Raw genomic sequence first — 18,990 nt, 5'->3', positions numbered from 1 at the left:
TCATCAATCAATGATATTGTCGAGCCAAGGTGGCTATTTGTTGGATTGTTTCTGCCATAGGACGAGACACGCTCCAGCGTGACGTGATAGTTTTCAGACTGATCTGGAGAAAGTTCATCTCATTGAGCAGTTGGACTTTAGTCCCGTCGGTATCCTCGTGTCGGAGGTATTGATCGATGTCATGTCCCTCACGCCAGATATCATGCCATGGAGTATTTGACCCAACGTGGATCGTCTCTTCGCGGGATAAACACCATCCACCCATCACAACTGCTGAGGCATATATAGCAGCGGGGATATGAGGTGCGTGGGCTGACTTGAACGGAATCTGACTGACGATTCGAGTAATAGCAAGTGCATGTAGAACTGCTCTCGTAGCACCGGCGCTTCTAGCCCATTGGTTTAGATCAAATGACAGCTGATCTTCCTTGGTGGCCATTCCTCCGAGTGGCTGCTGTAGACCATATGCGTGACATATCCTTCGACATAAGGAAGCAGAAGAAACGGCTAGTTCAAGGCAAACGGTGTGCCATCGGAGGGTGAGTTGGAATTTGTTGTCATGGATGGGTGACTCTTTACTGATGTTCGTGTCGTAAATATTCAACAAAGCTTGGATAATCTGCCTTTCGGAAATTGCGCCGAATACCGGTCCGGTGGTTTCGTGCAGGTCGGATATGAGGGATTGTAGACCCTCTAGGGTGACAAGGGTAGAGAATACTGAGAGACGTGGTGGGGAGGAACTTGAATAATCTGGTGAGAAGACGGAGACAAAGACTTCGCTGAAGGGACGTTGAGTTGGGCTCGATTTTTCCATTTCGACGATCCAATCGTCTGCGGTCTTTGCGAGGAAGGCAGCATCAGGGCATGCGGTCTTGATGGAATTTATTAGGTGACGAGTGCTGGCCGGGGACCCCGAAGCTTGTGAGATTAGGCCGTCGAGTATATAGTGGCCCAGGATTGCGCGTCGTTTAGTTTCTATGGCCGCCCATGTCAACCATGCCGCGTGCTTTGTCGAGCCTGGGGCTTCTCGTCCTGGAATGTCGTATTGTTGCATATCTTCTGCGGCGTACATGCCAGATGTTCGCGCCCAGTAGAAGCCAAGTCCATGCCATACAAATGCAGTTCTTCGTATGCTTTCATTGCTGGAGAGTAGTGCAAATAGTTGCCCTAGAAGCGCCGTCATGACCAACTGGACACCGTCGCAGGCATCTCGCGGCCCCCGCAGGCTACTTAGTGTTTGCCAGGAGGTTGCTACCGCGGTATGGCCAAGGCGCCAGAGCATCTCTCCTTTTTGAGATGAATCTGGTTGGCATACAAACAAGGAACCGAGGGCTACCATGTTCAGCAGAAGCGGTGGGATGGTTTCACGTGTTGAAAATGTCGGTTTGTGTATGACGGGAAAGCATGGTGAAAGCCATTCGAAGAATTGCTGCAAGCATGCGTCAAGGAAGGCGGATGTGATCCCCGAGCTATGCAACTCCGAGTTCAAGCGTTTTGACAGGTCCTCTATCAAATTGTAGCTTTGCTGCATGACTATCTTTCCAGGTTCTTGTTGAGAAACCCCGGAGTCCTCTGCAGAGAGGATGTTCGGGCCATTGGATATTTGCAGATGCGGTTGATTTGGAAGCTCGGTAAATGGTAGCGGGATGGCCGATGGGCCTCAAAAGTCGGGCATAAACCAATCCAAGAGGTTGTCAGAGCCGAGTAGTTGCTGATTCCCGGACAATGGAGACTGCTCGAATGAAGACATGCCTAGAAGGCTCAGTGCAGATTCTTTGGGACTGGGTAGATTGCCCTCGTTTGTGCCGCCTACTGATTGCGTTTCATCAGAGGAGGCATTTGCTCGAGAACGGGCATGGAGCCTCTTGTGTCGGCCAAGGACATCACCTCGTCCAAAGCTTCTGCCGCATTCATCACATCGAAATGGCCTGGTATTGGTATCTATGTAGCGTGAGATTCGTGCAATAATGAGTGACATTCCCAAAACCTACGAGTTCGCTCATGTCTCTGGGCCTTGTTAAGAAGGGTTCTCTGGCAAAGGAAAGGCGTGCAAAACGTACTGAAAGGTGTTCGAATTTGGTATATGACCTATTGCATTGGTGACACTTGAACTTCTTGACTCGATCCATCAGTTTCAGGGCGTTTGCGCATTAGCCAGCAAAGAACCATAGGCTATTCGGTCTTTGCGGGGAAAGAAAAGAAATGTGGAGAGCGGAATAGTTCGGATGCGGAGACAAGCAACTATCTAGCGTGACCGCCTTTCAGACCGGACTCATGAAGAAGCTGTTGGACATGATCTAATTAATATGAGGAAAATGTGGAATATATTATAAATAAAGGTTGGTCGGTATGATGCTCAGCTACCAGCTTAAATAGATGCATCCGATAGAAACAGTGGTGCATAGCTGGACAATCAAGAAACGCCGAATGCTGCCTATTATATGCTCCAAAACACCCATGCGAACGCCTTCACAAATCCAGAAACAACTCGCTGAGACCTCAGCTAGCAACCGCAAGCTGAGCCACCAAATCCGATGCCACGTCAAGGAACGGATAGGGACTAGTGACCTCTTTCTCCTTATTCCAGAACCGCTTGCTGATGGGATGCCAATCGGCATCCCCTTCGCCACGGATCACATTCTGGTATCCATCGCATTTGAAATCGACCATGTAATTATTCTCTTCGAGCTGGTACAGCTGGATGTCGACGAACACCCAGACTCCATAAGAGATGCGCGAAATGGAATGATGCTGCGTCGCAGAGGAAGGACCCGACATGCTCGCGTGCTCTGGGGTTAAATTCCTGTCATCCAAGGAAGCCGGCGCACTTGAGAGGTTGACGCGGCGGCGAAGTTCCTCTAGATCACTTCGACTGCTGTGGACACTGGTCGACGGGCCTGGAGCTCTGACGCCTTCTTTCAAAAGGCGGGCTCGTATGAACCACGGTTCTTTCGGGATGTAGTAGTCCGATGGTAGGTCAGGATACTTGCTCTGCAGCGGTTGCGGCTGTCCTGCGTCGGCCGGCTTGACTCCAATCTGCAACCCGTCTGAAGAGAAAATACATTAATCACCCTGAGTCGAGAAGTAGATCTAGTGTGGACTCACCTGCACCAGCTGGCTGGATTTCCCATATCCCGCCTTGTGCTTCAATGGCCTTGTAAAGGTAAAGCATTGCCTCGTAAGGCTGATTGCGTGAACGAATGCCAAACTGCCATTTGCGAGATTTCTTGGGTTGATGCGGGGCACTCCGACCTTCAGGCGGCTCCAAACGCAACTTGTCAAGGTCTATAATACTACGAGAATGCGGCTTCAGAGCCCTTGCTGTCGCCTCTTGCTCCTCCGGGGAGCGGCCACCACGGCGCGAGTCTCCCTCGGATTCTGGACCACGTTGCGCTTGTTCCTCCAATAACCGGTCAGTGGCCTGAATTCTTTGCTCACGTTCGCGTTCGCGCTCGCGCTCGCGCTGTTCCATGAGTTGGTCGTGGACATAAGGTAAACTCGTTGGTAAAATCCGAACATGGCTCACGCGAGGTGCGTTTAAATCGTCGGCATCGCTCTGCTGAGGCGGTTGATAGGTCTGGCGTTGCGAACCACTACGTGTTCTTGTTGGAGGACCAGGTGGGGTTCCCGGAGCAGGAACAGGAGTTGCTCGTCCGGACGTTGCAGTAGGCTTAGGTATCCTGTCGGGAGGAGGCGAGGGTGTTACCGGGGGTACCAACATATTATCGTCTGTTGGCGCTGGAGAGTGTCAGCACGCTTCACATGAGACAGAAACAATAGCAAAGACCCATAGAAAGAGACCTTCTGTAGTACTCACAATTGGTTTGCATCATCTCATTCTCCATGATGATAAAGAAAGCGTCCTTGATGGCGCTGGGCTCCGGATTCTTGAGCGCATCCTCGATATCGTCGCGGGCATAACCCATACTTCTCTCCAGCTTGGAGATAGCTACTTGATGGATTTTGTGCTGCACTGACAGGGGCTTCCCCGGGACCAACTTGCGGGGATCAATGGCCTTATTCGGATCGACACCAGTAGCAATGAATTCTTCGGGCGGCGGCTGTAGGTATTTGGGTAGGTCTTGAAGGAACCAGGGATCTTGACGGATCTCAGGGATAGTAAGCCTATGAACAGGATGTACCTGTAGCATTGACCTAATTAACCGAGCAGCTCCGGGGGATATGTAGCCAGGCATATGAAAGTTGCCCGCGGCAATTTTCTTGAACAGGGCCGGTATATAGTCGTCGTCGAACGGAAGCCTTCCTACCAAGAGCACGTAGAGAATGACACCACAGCTCCAAACATCTACCTCCGGCCCCGCATAAAGCTTCCCGGAGATAACCTCTGGCGCTGCATAGTTAGGGCTTCCGCAGCTGGTTTTCAGAAAGTTTCCGTCCGTCATAATGTTGCTCAGACCAAAATCTGCGATCTTCACATTCTTCTCGCTATCGATCAGAAGATTCTCCGGTTTGAGGTCACGATGTACGATTTTATGACGATGGCAGTACTCCACAGCACATATGATCTGCTGGAAGAACTTGCGGGCTTCAGCGTCATTACACCGGCCCCTCTTGACTAGATAATCGAAAAGTTCCCGTTCGGCATATTCCAACACCATGACGATGTCGGTTTTGGTGGCAATGACGGTGTACCTGTCGGGAAAACAGCAAGTTAGCCATTGTTGAAGCTTTCGAATCGGATTCTGTCCGCCATTGCGGCATGATGCAGGGAATAGTACAATTTTATGATGTGCGGGTGCCGCAGCAGTTGGAGGTATTGGATCTCACGTTCAACACGACCAACCATGTCACGAGACAGCAATTTGCGACGGGAGATGATCTTCAGAGCGACCTGGCGACCACTGGGCTGGTGAATGGCCAGTTTCACCTTGCCAAAGGAGCCCTCCCCCAATATCTTGATCGTCTGGTACTGGTCGAGGCGCTGCATGTCCCGGGTGGTTGCTGGTGACTGCATCGGAGGCTCGCCGCCCTTTCCGATCGGGCGGGATGGCGGAGGCATCGCCATGGCGGGGATGTTGGAATTGGAAGGAGGCTCAGTCCCGGCGGTACGGTCACGAGAGCGATCGGAATTGTTGATGGGTGGGAGCGAGACAGAGAGATCCTCGTCGTCGAAAGCAGCGGCCATCCTGACGGGGAGACTGGAGGTTGACGGCCGACGTCGGTTCGGCAAGGACGGGGAGGACAACGTGACGTGATGGATTTTGGCCGGAGGGGTGGTCCCGCGCTTGGGCAGATTGCCTTTTTTTTTCACCTCCCTCTTCTTAGTTTTCTCTCGCTCCCCTTTTTTTCGCCCTGATGGCAGCTCTAGAATGATTCGTGGAATTCGGGTCGACGCCTCACTAGCTTGGGTTCGAAAAACCCAATAAAAATATGATCAAAAGGGCGGGCTGTGGATAGAGGATCGGGTCTCCCCCACAACCGGTCAGGTTTGGTGGAAGTGGAGCGCTTGGAGAAGAATCGGTCTGGTCGACACCGAAAACCATCAACAACGCACCAGCTAGCGGGGCGGACGGAGGGGCGGAGAGGTTATTGAGGAGAGCGGGAGGGGGTTTGGGTAACCGTGGTTACGATGATCCCTGATGTGCTGGCTGGTCTCGTTAGAGTAGATAGATAGCAGAGCGGACTATTGAACATACCTCTCTAGTGCAACTTCTGTTATTATTGGAGAGTGGGAGAAGATCCCGAACGAAATGGACTCTAGTAGCTTCAACGGTGGTAGGAATAATGCTGACAATGGGGAAGGGACAGATGAATGGAGAGGAAAAATGGGGCGGGTTTAGGCTAGATGGAAAGTAACTGCGACTAATCCATTTAGCAGATTTAGCACAGACACTCTGTCCTGCTGATGGTTGGCTCGTGTCTGGGTTTGACCGGGGCATTGGATTGGTCTAAAATGAAGCAACTAACTGATGTACCAAGATAAACATCCTTTGAAGCCCATCACTCAAATGGAACCGATTATGACTAGAACTGCGAGATTATCTCTACCATTATATAAATAAAATGATCAATTTCAATCTACTCCGTACGTCAAGTCTCATGCAGGCGGTAAGTAGAGTAGTCTCTCTGAGCTACTAGCAGGCATGGTCATATAAAGGTATTTTACTGAGTACTGATTGGTACTTCTATTACTTTGAGACTACTACTTACTACCAGTAGCAGATGCAGCCAGATTTTCACCATGCAGATATTAGTACTCGTTAAGTGGTCGTTGTCCTAAAAATATATAAGTATATATATCACGATATATACCGATATACCTAACGAGACAAAGTGGATGACCCCTTTGACATGAGGTATTACTTGACTAGAACATGCGCAGAATATTTGGGCATGTCATATGCCTATTAATGAGCATCGTCACTTACTGACTAGTGAACAAGTGCACAAATCAGTCCGCTATTTGCAGTGCTACCGAGGATCTTAAAAGGAGAACTGCTGTCGGCTTAGGCGAAACCCTAGCTTAATCGCCGTCAAAAATATTGCAATCTGCACTCAAGCACTGTTTCTAGTAGTAGTTCATGATTGTGATAGAAAATTTTTATCATATTCACGTAGATGGATTGTGTAGCATTCGCTTAGGATTTATCTAGTGAATTCGTGACGCATGTTTGCTGCAGGCAATGTGCCTGGCTATCCGGGGCTTGGCAGCCGCATGTCATGTGGTGGGGAAGCTCTCCCGATCGATTCAAACAATCCTCCACCATCAGCTACATCTGGCTTTCGCACTGTGACTGGTTTTGGAAGTCGCCCCTCACTTGGTCTGTTGAATTTATTATCGGGCGCTTCTACTTATTTGGTTATTGCAAGGGCGACCTGCTCCAGCCGGTGGGATTGAGACGGGGAGGCTCCGACATGGCCTCCGAACCAACGGAGGAAGCTATTGCGAACTTCGTGAGCTTCACCAGCTCAACCCGCGAACAGGCAATAAGCTTTCTCAAGGTGAACATTGATTTAAGTTGGGACCATTGCAGTTTAACTGACTAGATCGGATTGTAGGCGAATAACTTAAACTCGAACCAAGCCATAAATGCCTATTTTGAAGACCCCACGGGCCCTCAGACGCAGGTGACGTCCTGAAACTGCGCACGATGTCTTGGGAGCAGCGACTGATTGTCAGACCTATGTCGATATAGAATATTGGATACCAAAATGATTCTGCCGTTCCTGGTATGATTGTATCTCTGTCGTCAGAGTGATGTGTATTTGAGTTAGTACTGACAGATGTGCCTTGATGAAGCGTTCCAGATCGAACACGCCGACCCGGCCCCCGGTTCCTCGATCACCGCTCCTTCACGCCCGCCATCAGCCCTAAACTCGAGTGAACAGGCATCTGGTTCTGAATATCAGCATAGCGCACCTGCATCAACACAGACTGCTAACGGTGAGGGCACACTGAGGGACTGCCTGATTTCCTGCTAGGCTAACCCCGCTTCACGCAGACGCCAACAAGGGCTTATCCTTGGCCGAGCAAGAGGAGCGGGAACTGCAACAAGCTATGGCCATGTCTTTGAATCAAAATCTCGGACAGCAAGAGACGGGTGTCACAACGAATGAAGCGAAATTTGGTCGAGCTACTCGTGACCACTATGATGAAGGCGCCTGGGCAATGACGTTGTTCAATTCTACCTCTCGTGAAATTGTCATAAGCCCCGATCCAGCAGAGCGGAGGAGGAAAGACGGTGAACCGGCCTTCATACGACCATCCCATGACAACATGTACCTGGGTGGACTATTGACGATCCTTCATTCAATTCCTCTGGCGAGAGAAGCTCTTCTGCTCAGGAACCGACTTCTCACGGACTATGGAAAAGATCCACAGTGGTGGAACGGCCAGTCTATTACACTTCCTAAGATTGTCACTATTGATGACGCGCAGGACGGCGATACTGAATGGGATGATATTATATACGAAGCCCAGCGTGTGGCAGCATTTTTGGACTCTACTGATCGCGCCTTTGGAAGTGCTGATGCATTAGCCAACCTGAAAAGCATGTCCAGTTACGACTCGGAGGGCAGCGCGGCTAGATTTTTGGAATCGTGGCAAGAAGCTGCAGTCCGGGCAGACCCAGACAATCAATTGGCGACCATATTCTCGTCAACTGCATATAAGCGACCTCTTTCGATTTATGACACACCATTGGATAAAGAGTTCTTCTTACTAGATTCCTACGTGGAGCAAGAGCATGGTCAGACTCTCTATGATGTTATCGACCACACCATGTGGTCCGACAGGCCGGGCGAAGATCTTGACGACGTATGGCTAGAACACGTCGCAGAGGTCTTCACAATCAAGCTGGAAGGCTCTAATAAACCCGTTGATGTGAAGATCCCTGCAGTTTTCTATCCTGATCGGTATCTTGCGGCCAACCGAGATCTCGCGCGGGAGTTCCGTGCGCAAAGGCTCCAGATCTACGAAAAAATCTTCAGACTAGAGGGCTTGATGAATCGCTTCTCAACATCTAAGTCGGTCATTCATCAAGGACTGACCTCTAGAGAGACGCTGGAAAAAGCTGCTGCTGCGGTTTCCTCGACACTGCCCAAGAGCTTGTCAAATGAAACGACTGCCTTTACTCCAGAGTCGGCGAATGCGGAGGCACAGAGGGTGGCTGATGAGCTGAAAGCGATATCCTGTAAAATAGAAGCCAAGCTCAAAGGTAGCATCCCGAAGACCCGTACGATTGCCACTCAGCGCTAACTGGTCCCTGAAACAGAGCTAGAGACTAAGAAGCAGGATGCTATGGAAAGCCTCCGGAGCTATTCTAAAATCCTCACTGAAGCTTCTTCTTCGGGCGAATTACCACATCACAAGTACACACTGCGGGGCGTGTGTACTGAGCCACATGTGACTTATGTCCTAAAGCGCCGTGTGCCGGAAGGCTCCACGAATGGATGCACTACCTCAGCCGATGACGAGTATCAATGGTGGCGGATCAGCTTTTCGACCGACGATGCGAAGAATCGCCAGGCTGGAACAAGCTCAGAAGGCGATGCAGCTCTGCACAACTCCGACGTCATTGGGTATACCGCTCGCAAGGTCAGGGAAATTGAGGTCCTTCGAGCGGCCCGTGAAGAATCTAAGAATGTCTTGCTTGTTTACGCCAATAACAATGCAATGAACGTGCCGGAAGAGCCAGCTCCCAGTCAACTTCAGGTAAGACAACGTCTACTAATTAAAGGCAAGAGTGGCTGGAACTAACAGCAGTCATTACAGAAATTTGTGCACTTGGACAATCAAGCATTTGAGGCCGAATGTCAGGAAGCAGATAGTACTAGGACCCAATCTGGCCGCCAGAACCGTGCATTGAGTGCTTCTGTCAGTTCCCAGGAGCCATAGCTGAAACCTTAGGACATTATGTGCTGACGCATCTAACAGGAACCGCTCAGCCAACAGGAAGGTCGTACGACGCCAAATGTGAACGTGTTTGACTACCAGGTCCCATCATTTGACGAGGGAGTGGGCCGGGGGCAGGAAATGGAGGAAAGAGGTGGACGCCCTTTGCTCAGCCGGAGTAGCACAGCTGGACCTGTGCAACCTTCGCAGAATGCCGACGCGATGTGGGACCAAGTCGACGACAAGGCGACATGACACCCAGGGCTGAAGTCTTAAGTCGATCCGTAATTATTGTCATTTAGACTAGATACTTAGGCGTCCCGCAATCGAGATCTAGAACCTGGCACAATTAGATATAGCGCTTGGAATGTCAAATGAGAAGCAACTTAAGGCTGAGCGACGGATTAGGATCAACAGGGTTTTGTTTGACCATTGTTTGGGACTAAAGAATGGCTCCCCACGTGCCGTTTGTTGATGTTGTATGTCACGTTTGCATTGTCCACACCCCCAAGGACGCCGTCTCCCCTTAGCATCGAGATTCGAGAACCGTGGTTCTAGCAATATTGTCCGAACAGGGTAACCAACCCCCTCTACTAAGCAACCTACACAATGACCCTCGAAAACGACGCGGTCGCCGGTGCCACAATTGAGCTCCTCGAGACCCGTCTGCGGCGTCTCACATACCTCTTGACCGGCGATGCAAACTGGACTGGCAATCCCACGCCGCCCGCAAAGCCCGCATCTCTCGATGACAGCGTCTCGCGCCGTCTTCTTCGCCTAGAAAGGGACCTGGAAAAGCTGAGCAGAAACATCCCCGCCGTTAGAGATGTTCTGAGTCTCCGTATGATTGACCTCTTTACACTTGCCGAACTGTGTACGTAGGGGGTGGGATCAATAGCTAAACTATTACTTTCGTCCAGACGACCGCTTCCCCGACCTCTTCCGCCAAACACCTTCCAAATCACTCCCTGAGAATCTATCGACGCAGAACCTCGCCTCGATCGTCCTATCCTACGCTTCTGCGTTCCCTGAAACCGCCTCCCGACTTACTTCGTTGAATGACCTCCCCATCCCGGACGCCGAGACTTCAGCGTCGCTTATCCAGCTTCAGCCACGACTGGACCAGCTGGCGCGAACTCAGGAGGACCAGGCCAAACAAATCTCCGAGCTACGTGTGCGGTCTGCTCGAGTCTTGCAGCGATGGTACGAAGTGGCGCTGGTTAGTGGCGGTGAATGCTGGGCCGAATGGGAAGGAAGACTGGAGGATGTGGAAAGGGAGGTCAAACGGGAGGAAGTGGTGAGGGAGCGGCGAGCGAAGGAGTTGTGAGAATGAGGCAGTTGCTTTCTTTTTCTTCTTCTGGTTCTGGTTCCCATGTTTCTTTTAGCGTGCTTGGCTTGTGATATGATATGATACCTCTTTGTTTGTCCTGGTCATGGTTAAGGATAGTGGTTATAGAGGAGAATGGTGTGTAGTAAGTAAATCTTTTCTTCTTCTACTGTATGTAGAGAACGATTCATTCATCCATTGAGAGACATCATCTTGTGTGGCAACGATTACTGAATGGATAGTAAAGCCGTTGGAAATCATCAGTCAGTCCTTTCTTTCCATTTCTTCTGTTCTTTCATCTGGACATGAAACAGACCGACCGGCACTCTGATCTTGCTCCCTTCGGAGGTTCCATCAAACAAAGACCGGCAGCCGGGGTTGCAGTATACCGACGACGCACGGAGAGGATCTGGACTCCCGACAGAATTGATCGACCACGCCGAAACCCGGAAGGAAGAACGGCGCATGTCCCTATTATCAAGCACTAGACACTGCGATCCGTGTGTACTCCATACTTAACTGTATTAGTTAGTGGGTATCTACAATACCTGCTGAAAGTAGAACTCAAAGGTACCTGGCTCATTTCAAGGACACAACAAGTCACCTTACCTTACGGAGTACATACATGGTACATATTATGTTGAGATGAAGACCCACGGGGAAGAATCCCGACCGGGTACTTTTATGTCTGTCTCATGAGCTCGATCCTTGCATGAGGAGCATGGAAGTGCGTTGTGATTTTGATTGTGATGAGAAGGAGAATATATCGTCGTGGGAAATTCTTTGTTTGGCCTACCTTATATGTGTGTATACGAGGTAATATTTTGACGGAGGGGAGAGAGCAACAAGAAGATGAACTCGTGATCAGATGTGTGTCTGCGTGTGTGAATGTGATACGAGGTATAAGGATTGCTATAATCGTACCTAGGTAACTCGTGATTCTTACTGTGTCGGGCACAGCCAGTGTGTCTCACCTGCTTACTGTGTACGGTATGAATACTCTGTGTTTACACAAGGTTGCTTGTGATGGGGCTGGCTGGTCAGCAACAGTCCGATAGGGGGTATCTGCAGGTCTAAGCCTTGCAGTCTGAGATATGGATGATGATGATGATGATAATTTGGTACCTTTGCAACTATGTTTATGAATTCATTCATGCTTAATTACTAGTTATGTAGTGAGTAATAATGAGTGCTATGCTAGAATTAAACCAAAATTGGACCAGTGTTCCATACGAGTCATGTTATCCCCAAAGTAACCAACTACCGAAGGGGAAGAACACTATCATCATTTATTCCCAGGATCACCTGGGGCGTAAGCAGCAGCAACATGATCAGCAGGGTTGGAATCGTGGCAGTCAGTGTAAGGCTTAACCTAGAGAGGTTTTTTCTAGAAAGAAACCGTTGGTTGTCTGGTATAAGAATGTTGGGTGAATCCTCGCTGAGCCCATGTTGTACGAAGTACATCGCTACCAATAATCTCTGGTTATGTATTCGGACTACTTAATAATAACTAACTAGAGGGTACTAAATTTCCTAGGTCTCAGCGACCAAACCAACTGTTCAAAACGGTGGACACAGGCCATCGACGCCGCCACGAGAGCCACAACTCAGCCTCAGCCTTTCCAGGGGCCAGAATGGACGAAGAGAATCCACCACCGGCACTAAAAGAGGGGCGACGAGGCCCTCCGGGAAATCGACTAATCAAACAACAATCATGGCCGGAGTTTGCGTGTCGTGCCGCCTCAAAGCGGGTTAGGCCGGGACCCAGTTTTCATAAGGAAAATGCATCGATCTCATTAGTATTCTCTCTCCGGAGGGTAAAAAAAAAAGACACATTGACACTACCTAGTACTACTACTAGTAACCGAAGTGGTAGTAGTGAGAGGGGAATGAGATGGCCCGTGGAAATTTAATTTTACTTTTTTGTCTAACGGGATGAAATATTAAAATTGAAATTGTTTGACGTGCACATGCCAATTAAAATATAATCATTGTTATTGTGAAGTCTAGTCTAGGCTTTTTTTCTTGAAAATCTCAATGAAAGGGACGACGTACTAAGGCTGAGCTTAAGTATCCTTTCATTTAATGTATTCACCCATTGAGATTAATGCGACCGTAATTGAGAAAATAAAAATAATTACAAACTTGCGATTAACGAAATGACAGCAGATACTATCTTTGCTGTAAGTTCGGAGTAAATACTTAGTTACCTACCAAGACAGTCGTCATCCTTCACAGCCCGGTTCTTTCCCCCCCTTCCCTAGAACATCCTCCGAGTTACTATAAGAATAGTAACGGCAGAAAAACGGCCTAGTAGTACCCAATTGTTAATTGGTAGACTTGAGTAGTAGTTATCTATGGACTGATGAACTAGGTAGACAGAATAATAGAAATAGAACTATTAGTTTAATAGATAGACAGATAGATGTATGCCAAACTGCCATACGTCGCAGGCCACGCACTAAACCCAGGGGGGGCCCCCAAAAAGACAGTGCCTGAGGGTTAAGTACTGTCTTTCTACGGTTCGCGTGGGCCACTCGGGCCAGGCACCGTCGCTCTGAAACTCGATCCCATTTGTTTTCCCTTTCCCCTTCCACCCAATTGTCCCCATTCCCATCCACTATCCACCCATCCATCCACCCACCCCATCCATCATCTCCTTTTCCCGGACCTCGAACCTGGAACTAAGTAGGCCTCGCTCACGGCTCCCTCCAGATTTGGGCTTCGCCTTTCTCCATCTCCAGCCGTTCCCATTCCTCTCTTTCTCTCATCCTTCCCTTCTCCTCTATCCGGTCGGCTTGTCTACCCCATCGACTTTTCTTTCCCTTTCCCACTCGTTTCACTCGTTCACCCCTCCCCCCCATCATCTTCTCTATTATCTCTATTTCATCTATCACCTTTTGTTTCTTTCCCTCTTTTCCCCTCTTTTTTTTTTCCCTCCTCCGTCTCCCGCTTCTCTTGATTCATTCCTCTGCTTCTCCATCCGCCTCTTTTCGACACTAACGTTTCATCATTATCCGTTCTTCTCCAGCCTGGTGCTGCTGTTTCTCTTCGTGCTTCTGCAAGGGGCATTCCGTGGGCTTGTCTGCACACCAACCCAAGCCAACCTCTCCGAGCACTTGTTCCTCGATCACTCCTTCGATTGCTCCGCCGGTTTGAGACGATCGGTGCCACTGCTTCTCTTCCTCCCCTTTCGCCGACCCTCAGCCATTCCACATTCATTTAACCTGTCTGTCTCAGAAGTATGTGATGCGTCGATCCTTGTTCTTGTTCCTCTAAATCTTATTTCGAGTTTTGGTCGCACTCATCCGCTTTACCTTTCTGTCCTGTTCCCTGCATGAGGCTCCTTGGGGATCGCGTTGTTGTCGTTCCTCACGATGTCCTCCGTGCGCCGTCGATCAACTTGCATGTTCCTTGATCATACACGTTCGCCCACCTGAGCACCTGGCTAATTGCTCTGTAGTCGGACACTTTCTTCCACCTTGGTCGGATCTCACGCTCATTGCCACACTCGACGGGTCTCCCATTCACAGATCACATCCGACCTAAATCGTTTATTGACTCGACAAATCAAAAGCATAGAAGGACCTTCTCTGCTACTATCCATATACACCATTGGGGCTTTCACAGTCATCGTCGCATCGCGTCTTGAACAGCATCCTCCCATTCCGGACGCTTCTATATAACTTTCCGCGACCTCGTTCGAACCACATTCATGGTGGCTTACTCTTCGCGTTCCCCCTCCTTCCAGAAGCCATATACCTATCCTGAGCCTCCACGAAAAATGGCGCGCTTCAGAGCCAGCAATATTCTGGGCGACCCTTTTGCGCTCGCGACCACGTCCATCTCGATTGTATGACTTCCAATCCATTCTGGTGCGATGGCTCGGGCTCACGGCTAATGACCTTTTCTTCGTTTAGTTGGCTTGGCTGATCGCATTCATCTCGTCCATCGTCACTGGCGTACATGGCGGATATCCCACCTATTCGTGGTGGGCTGTTGCTTACTCCTTTTGCTGCATTGCTGGTATGGCGCTTGTCTTCGGCACCGATACTGGTACCGTCTACAACATAGCGGTATGTCGCCATGCCTTCTGACCCAATCTTTCGACAACCCTTCGTACTGACTTATGGCAGATCGTGGGGTATCTTTCCGCTGGTCTTGTTATTACAACAATCTCCATCAACTCGTTAGTCTATGCGAACAGCGCCGCATCGCAAGCTGCCGGTGCTGGGTTCATTCTTTTGGCTATGGTTATTGTAAGTGATAATCGGCTTCGACACAGACCCACTAGGCAGTACGTGACTTACCTTTGATGCAGATCATTTGGATATTCTACTTCGGATCTAGCCCTCAGGCTTCGCATCGCGGCTTCATCGATTCGTTCGCCCTTCAGAAGGAAGGTGCTGGCTCGTATGGAAATGGCAGGCCTATGTCAACCGCCTTCGGCAATAGACCCGAGACGACATCCAGCCAGCCCCCGCAGATGTACACGTCCGCTCAACTCAATGGCTTCGAGACTTCTTCCCCCGTGTCGGGCTACCCCGGTGGAGCCCCTGGCTCCGAACACCGCAGCTCCTCGCAGCCCCGCTTCGGCAACCCGTCCGCCACGAACCTGCCTAACAATGGCACACCAGATGAGGTTCCCCAGCCAACGGAATATCCGTACCGTGCGAAGGCCATCTATTCGTATGAGGCCAACCCCGAAGACGCCAATGAGATCAGTTTCACCAAGCATGAGATTTTGGAGGTGTCCGATGTGAGCGGTAGATGGTGGCAGGCCAGGAAGGCCACCGGAGAGACCGGTATTGCTCCATCCAACTACCTGATCTTGCTGTGATCGGTGCAGAGCAACCCACGGTGTCACGTCCTTTCCTTCTTCTGTCTTTCTGGTCTGTCATGGTTCTCGCTATTTTGTCGCGAGAGAAAAATCAGTTTTTGATACCCTTCGAGTAGTATCACTCGGCGTGATTCTGGTTCGCGAAGTCATGTTACGTTTTGATGGCCCTGTGTATTCTGTTGGTTTATTTGTCGTTCACTAGAGACATTTCTCTTCGTTTTGTTGTGCGTGTTGGCATATTTGAATTATGTGTGCTCCCCGACTCCTTCCGCGGGAATTTGTGCTGTTGATATGTTATGTATGGCCTTCGGATCTGTTTTGATCATGCCCAGAAGCACCCTCATCCTTGACGGTTATATCTCTTCGTGTTACTATTGGAAATGAGTCCGTGTTTAAATGCTATGCTATCTTCTCACCTCTTGACTGTTCATTATAAATGAACGATACGTCGCACAAGTCAAATTAGACAGGTCGCATTCGATCTCCTGCATTGAAATGGTGGTAGATAAGCAGGATAGATATATAGAAATCAAGTAAACTTCCACTTGACCGATCCTATTCCGCGACCACGTGCGTCAAGCGATTGACTTTTCTGCTGGCCGACATGAGGTATCAGAAAAACCGCTGCATCCAAGCCCATTCTCTCTCGCAGTCCCGCATCGTGGAGCGGCCCATCCAGACATGTTGTGTGTTCCTTGGAACTATTCATCCACCCGTTCCCGAATACTCCGCCCGAGCCCAGTCCCCGTCTAGAACTTTTCCTCCCTGAATTCTCCTCTGGTTTACCCGTCTTGTCCTAGTTTCGGTGCTTCTTGCTTTCTCCATCTCCCCGCTCTGTCCAATGATGTGCCCCTTTTCCCTATCCCCTCCGCTATCAGACCCAGGGGATAAGTAGTAGTTCTTTGCCCACCCACCCACTGACGGCGGAACTTCCCCCGGACAATTTAATTCTTCAGGCTTTATTTCGCTCGAGCGTTTCCGCTTGATAAGTTCTGCAGGGGAAGCAGTGATAATGGCAGTAGTGATTCCTTAACTGTTTTTCCTTCTTCTCCTTCTTTTGTATATATACTTCTCATTGCTGGTAGTATTCGGAAAGTCGCCATGCTACTAAGTAGTACTTCTGTCGTTGTGCACTTACACACCGATATCGGTCTCTTATTTAGTTGTTATGCACTACTACCAACCACCTACTGCGTTATGACTGCTAGCGATAGTGATGACGGCAACATCACGGTTGCCTCCTATGTCCTAGGCACGATTGGCACCGTCCTCTGGTGCATCCAGCTAATTCCTCAGATCTGGTATAATTGGCGACAGAAGAAAACCGATGGGTTTCCGCCTTTGATGATGCTTTTGTGGGCTTCTTGTGCGTTTTTCGGAACAAAACTCCATGTTGATTTCTGCGCGCTTTTGTGATTGTTATAGCCTGCATATATCATGGGATGGAAAAATTGACCTGATGAGTTGATGCTTTTATTGGATAGGTGCCGTACCGATGGGTGCTTATATGGTTTTGCAGGTGAGTAGCACGTTTCTTGGTGATTGATCTACTAGCTAATGAGGGCGACTCGCAGGAGGTCAATCTACCGCTACAGATTCAGCCGCAGATTTTTGGCTTCTTTTCGCTGGTGAGCTGGGGGCAGATATTATACTATAATCAGTATGTGGTCCTTGTTTCGTTTGCTATTGCTGCTGAGATGGGGTTTGGGCTTTAGGAGGATGTTGATGATTTTTGTGTGTGATTACTATAGTAGTTATACTTGTCTCAAGGCAACGTCGTTAGTTGTGGGTACGGCAATGTTGTTTGGTGGGATTGAGACGTTGTTGATTCTCACTTTGAGGGTTTGTCCCCGCTACTTCCTGCAATTCAAATCATAGCTGATTCTCTGGCTGTTCAGATACCATATAATAAGGGCGTGACCTGGCCGGACCTGGTGGTTGGAGTTGTTGCGGCGATTCTACTAGCATCTGGGCTTGTGCCGCCGTATTTTGAACTGTGGAAGAGAGATGGTCGCGTCATTGGGTTCAGTGAGTATCTAGTTGTGTCTTATCGCGATTGAAACATTACTGATTTTATGTAGATTGGGTGTTCTTGTCCATTGATACGCTGGGAGGACTGTTCTCGCTGTTCGCTCTAGGTTCGCTTGCACCGGCATGGAACCGTATTTAATATCATGTGAGGTCTAACGAGGGTTTTTAGCTGCCCAGGGTTCGTTCGATATTCTCGGAGGGATCATGTACATTCTCGTGTAAGTTGGGTGGATATACGGGCTTGTACTAATTGTGGACTGGCTGACCCGGGTGGGTGACTTATAGGGTCGTCCTCGAGGCAGGAATATATGCAAGCCATATCATCTGGCGGATTCGATACCGCGCAGTACGCAAGGAAGCCAAGGCATCTGGCAGAAGCATCGATGAAGTGCTGGAGGAGCGAAATCAGGTCGAAACGTCTCAGGATAATAAGAAAGATGGGATCGTTTCTCATCACCGAGGGAACAACAGCCCTGTGCAGCAGCAGCAGCAGCAGCAGCATTCGGAGCCAAAAGTAACGCAAAGCATTTCGGAGGGAAATGTTGCCGATGCCTGAAATCCGTGGCAGCGGAAAATGGGTGGCAGGTGATAGGCGCTGCGGGTGCATCTGCCATTCGCCGAATCAGATACTTTTTACTATAAAGTACTTACTTCCAAACTTACCCTACTACGGAGTACAGATCTGAGATATGGCATCTCGACCCGAGACCCGCCCAACGGTCCGAAAGATGCGAGGCAACTACTACTACATAAGAAAAAGAAAGAAAAGAAAAAATGGATAGATAGATAGATAGTCATGCATCGAGACCCATGTTCTGGGCCTGAAACGCAGCGAGAATGTTGCGGACAGGCCGCTGGACAGAGACAGAGATGCATGTGCGCCGTGGCAGCTGGACGGTTGCTAAGGGATCTTAGTTTGCCTTTGGGATGTCGCTAGTCATGCAATTGAACGCGGACAACAAACCTTTGCGCCTGCCGTCGGGTTGCATTGAAAGTTACCTAGACTTTTTAGGTCTTTTTGAAGGGTTTGAGCTGAGATTATTATTTAAATTGACACTTATTTAAATGGCAAGGGAAGCCCGGTGCTCTTACGGGTCCAAGCGTGGGTTAAAAAAAATCGAGCTATTTTTTTGGGATTCTATTCCGGGTTCCCCTGACTTTGTTGTAAGTTCTCGAACTGGATGGAGTAAGTAATTTTAAAGGTTGTGGATGGATGATGATCATTCTGATGCTGTCTTGGGTGTAGTAGTCCATTGTCATTGTCATTGTCATTATTATCATCTATTTTATCATGATTATTCGCCTTTGATTATTTGGCTGTTAGCGCATCCCCTCTCCTCAATCCCAGTCTAGAACGGCTGTTTCCCTTCCACCCCCCCTCCTCCTCTCTTGTGGTCATCTTTCAAGCTATCCACTTCTCTCCATCTTGATTACTGT

The 18,990-nt window shown here is 49.4% G+C and overlaps 6 protein-coding genes across 6 annotated transcripts; 4 read left to right on the top strand and 2 right to left on the bottom strand.

Annotated features, from left to right (window-relative positions):
- Positions 1-7: 7 nt before the first annotated feature.
- On the bottom strand, positions 8-1,531 carry AKAW2_50843S (fungal specific transcription factor domain-containing protein; the record flags this gene model as incomplete). Its single annotated transcript, XM_041690706.1, has 1 exon — positions 8-1,531. The coding sequence occupies one exon, from the start codon at positions 1,529-1,531 to the stop codon at positions 8-10; it is 1,524 nt and encodes a 507-aa protein (XP_041544264.1).
- A 968-nt stretch (positions 1,532-2,499) lies between these two features.
- On the bottom strand, positions 2,500-5,146 carry SNF1 (protein kinase; the record flags this gene model as incomplete). The annotated part of the gene is made up of 4 exons (XM_041690705.1): positions 2,500-3,047; positions 3,106-3,738; positions 3,818-4,653; positions 4,740-5,146. 4 exons carry the CDS (start codon positions 5,144-5,146, stop codon positions 2,500-2,502), a joined length of 2,424 nt encoding a protein of 807 aa, XP_041544263.1.
- A 1,535-nt stretch (positions 5,147-6,681) lies between these two features.
- AKAW2_50841A (uncharacterized protein) lies at positions 6,682-9,610 on the top strand (the record flags this gene model as incomplete). Its single annotated transcript, XM_041690704.1, has 8 exons — positions 6,682-6,963; positions 7,021-7,089; positions 7,158-7,191; positions 7,262-7,405; positions 7,464-8,678; positions 8,736-9,175; positions 9,236-9,337; positions 9,398-9,610. 8 exons carry the CDS (start codon positions 6,682-6,684, stop codon positions 9,608-9,610), a joined length of 2,499 nt encoding a protein of 832 aa, XP_041544262.1.
- A 354-nt stretch (positions 9,611-9,964) lies between these two features.
- AKAW2_50840A (putative nuclear distribution protein RO10) lies at positions 9,965-10,682 on the top strand (the record flags this gene model as incomplete). Its single annotated transcript, XM_041690703.1, has 2 exons — positions 9,965-10,196; positions 10,276-10,682. The coding sequence occupies 2 exons, from the start codon at positions 9,965-9,967 to the stop codon at positions 10,680-10,682; spliced, it is 639 nt and encodes a 212-aa protein (XP_041544261.1).
- Positions 10,683-14,397: 3,715 nt separating this feature from the next.
- On the top strand, positions 14,398-15,522 carry sho1 (osmosensor SHO1; the record flags this gene model as incomplete). The annotated part of the gene is made up of 4 exons (XM_041690702.1): positions 14,398-14,535; positions 14,603-14,758; positions 14,819-14,941; positions 15,004-15,522. 4 exons carry the CDS (start codon positions 14,398-14,400, stop codon positions 15,520-15,522), a joined length of 936 nt encoding a protein of 311 aa, XP_041544260.1.
- Positions 15,523-16,623: 1,101 nt separating this feature from the next.
- Positions 16,624-18,109, top strand: AKAW2_50838A (PQ-loop repeat-containing protein; the record flags this gene model as incomplete). The annotated part of the gene is made up of 8 exons (XM_041690700.1): positions 16,624-16,888; positions 17,007-17,041; positions 17,097-17,182; positions 17,274-17,364; positions 17,421-17,550; positions 17,604-17,660; positions 17,723-17,771; positions 17,839-18,109. The coding sequence occupies 8 exons, from the start codon at positions 16,624-16,626 to the stop codon at positions 18,107-18,109; spliced, it is 984 nt and encodes a 327-aa protein (XP_041544259.1).
- Between the last annotated feature and the right edge of the window lie 881 nt (positions 18,110-18,990).

This window comes from Aspergillus luchuensis, chromosome 5, assembly GCF_016861625.1.
Source record: "Aspergillus luchuensis IFO 4308 DNA, chromosome 5, nearly complete sequence".
In the NCBI taxonomy this organism is placed as follows: domain Eukaryota; kingdom Fungi; phylum Ascomycota; class Eurotiomycetes; order Eurotiales; family Aspergillaceae; genus Aspergillus; species Aspergillus luchuensis.
This window is presented reverse-complemented; position numbering and strand designations above follow the sequence as displayed.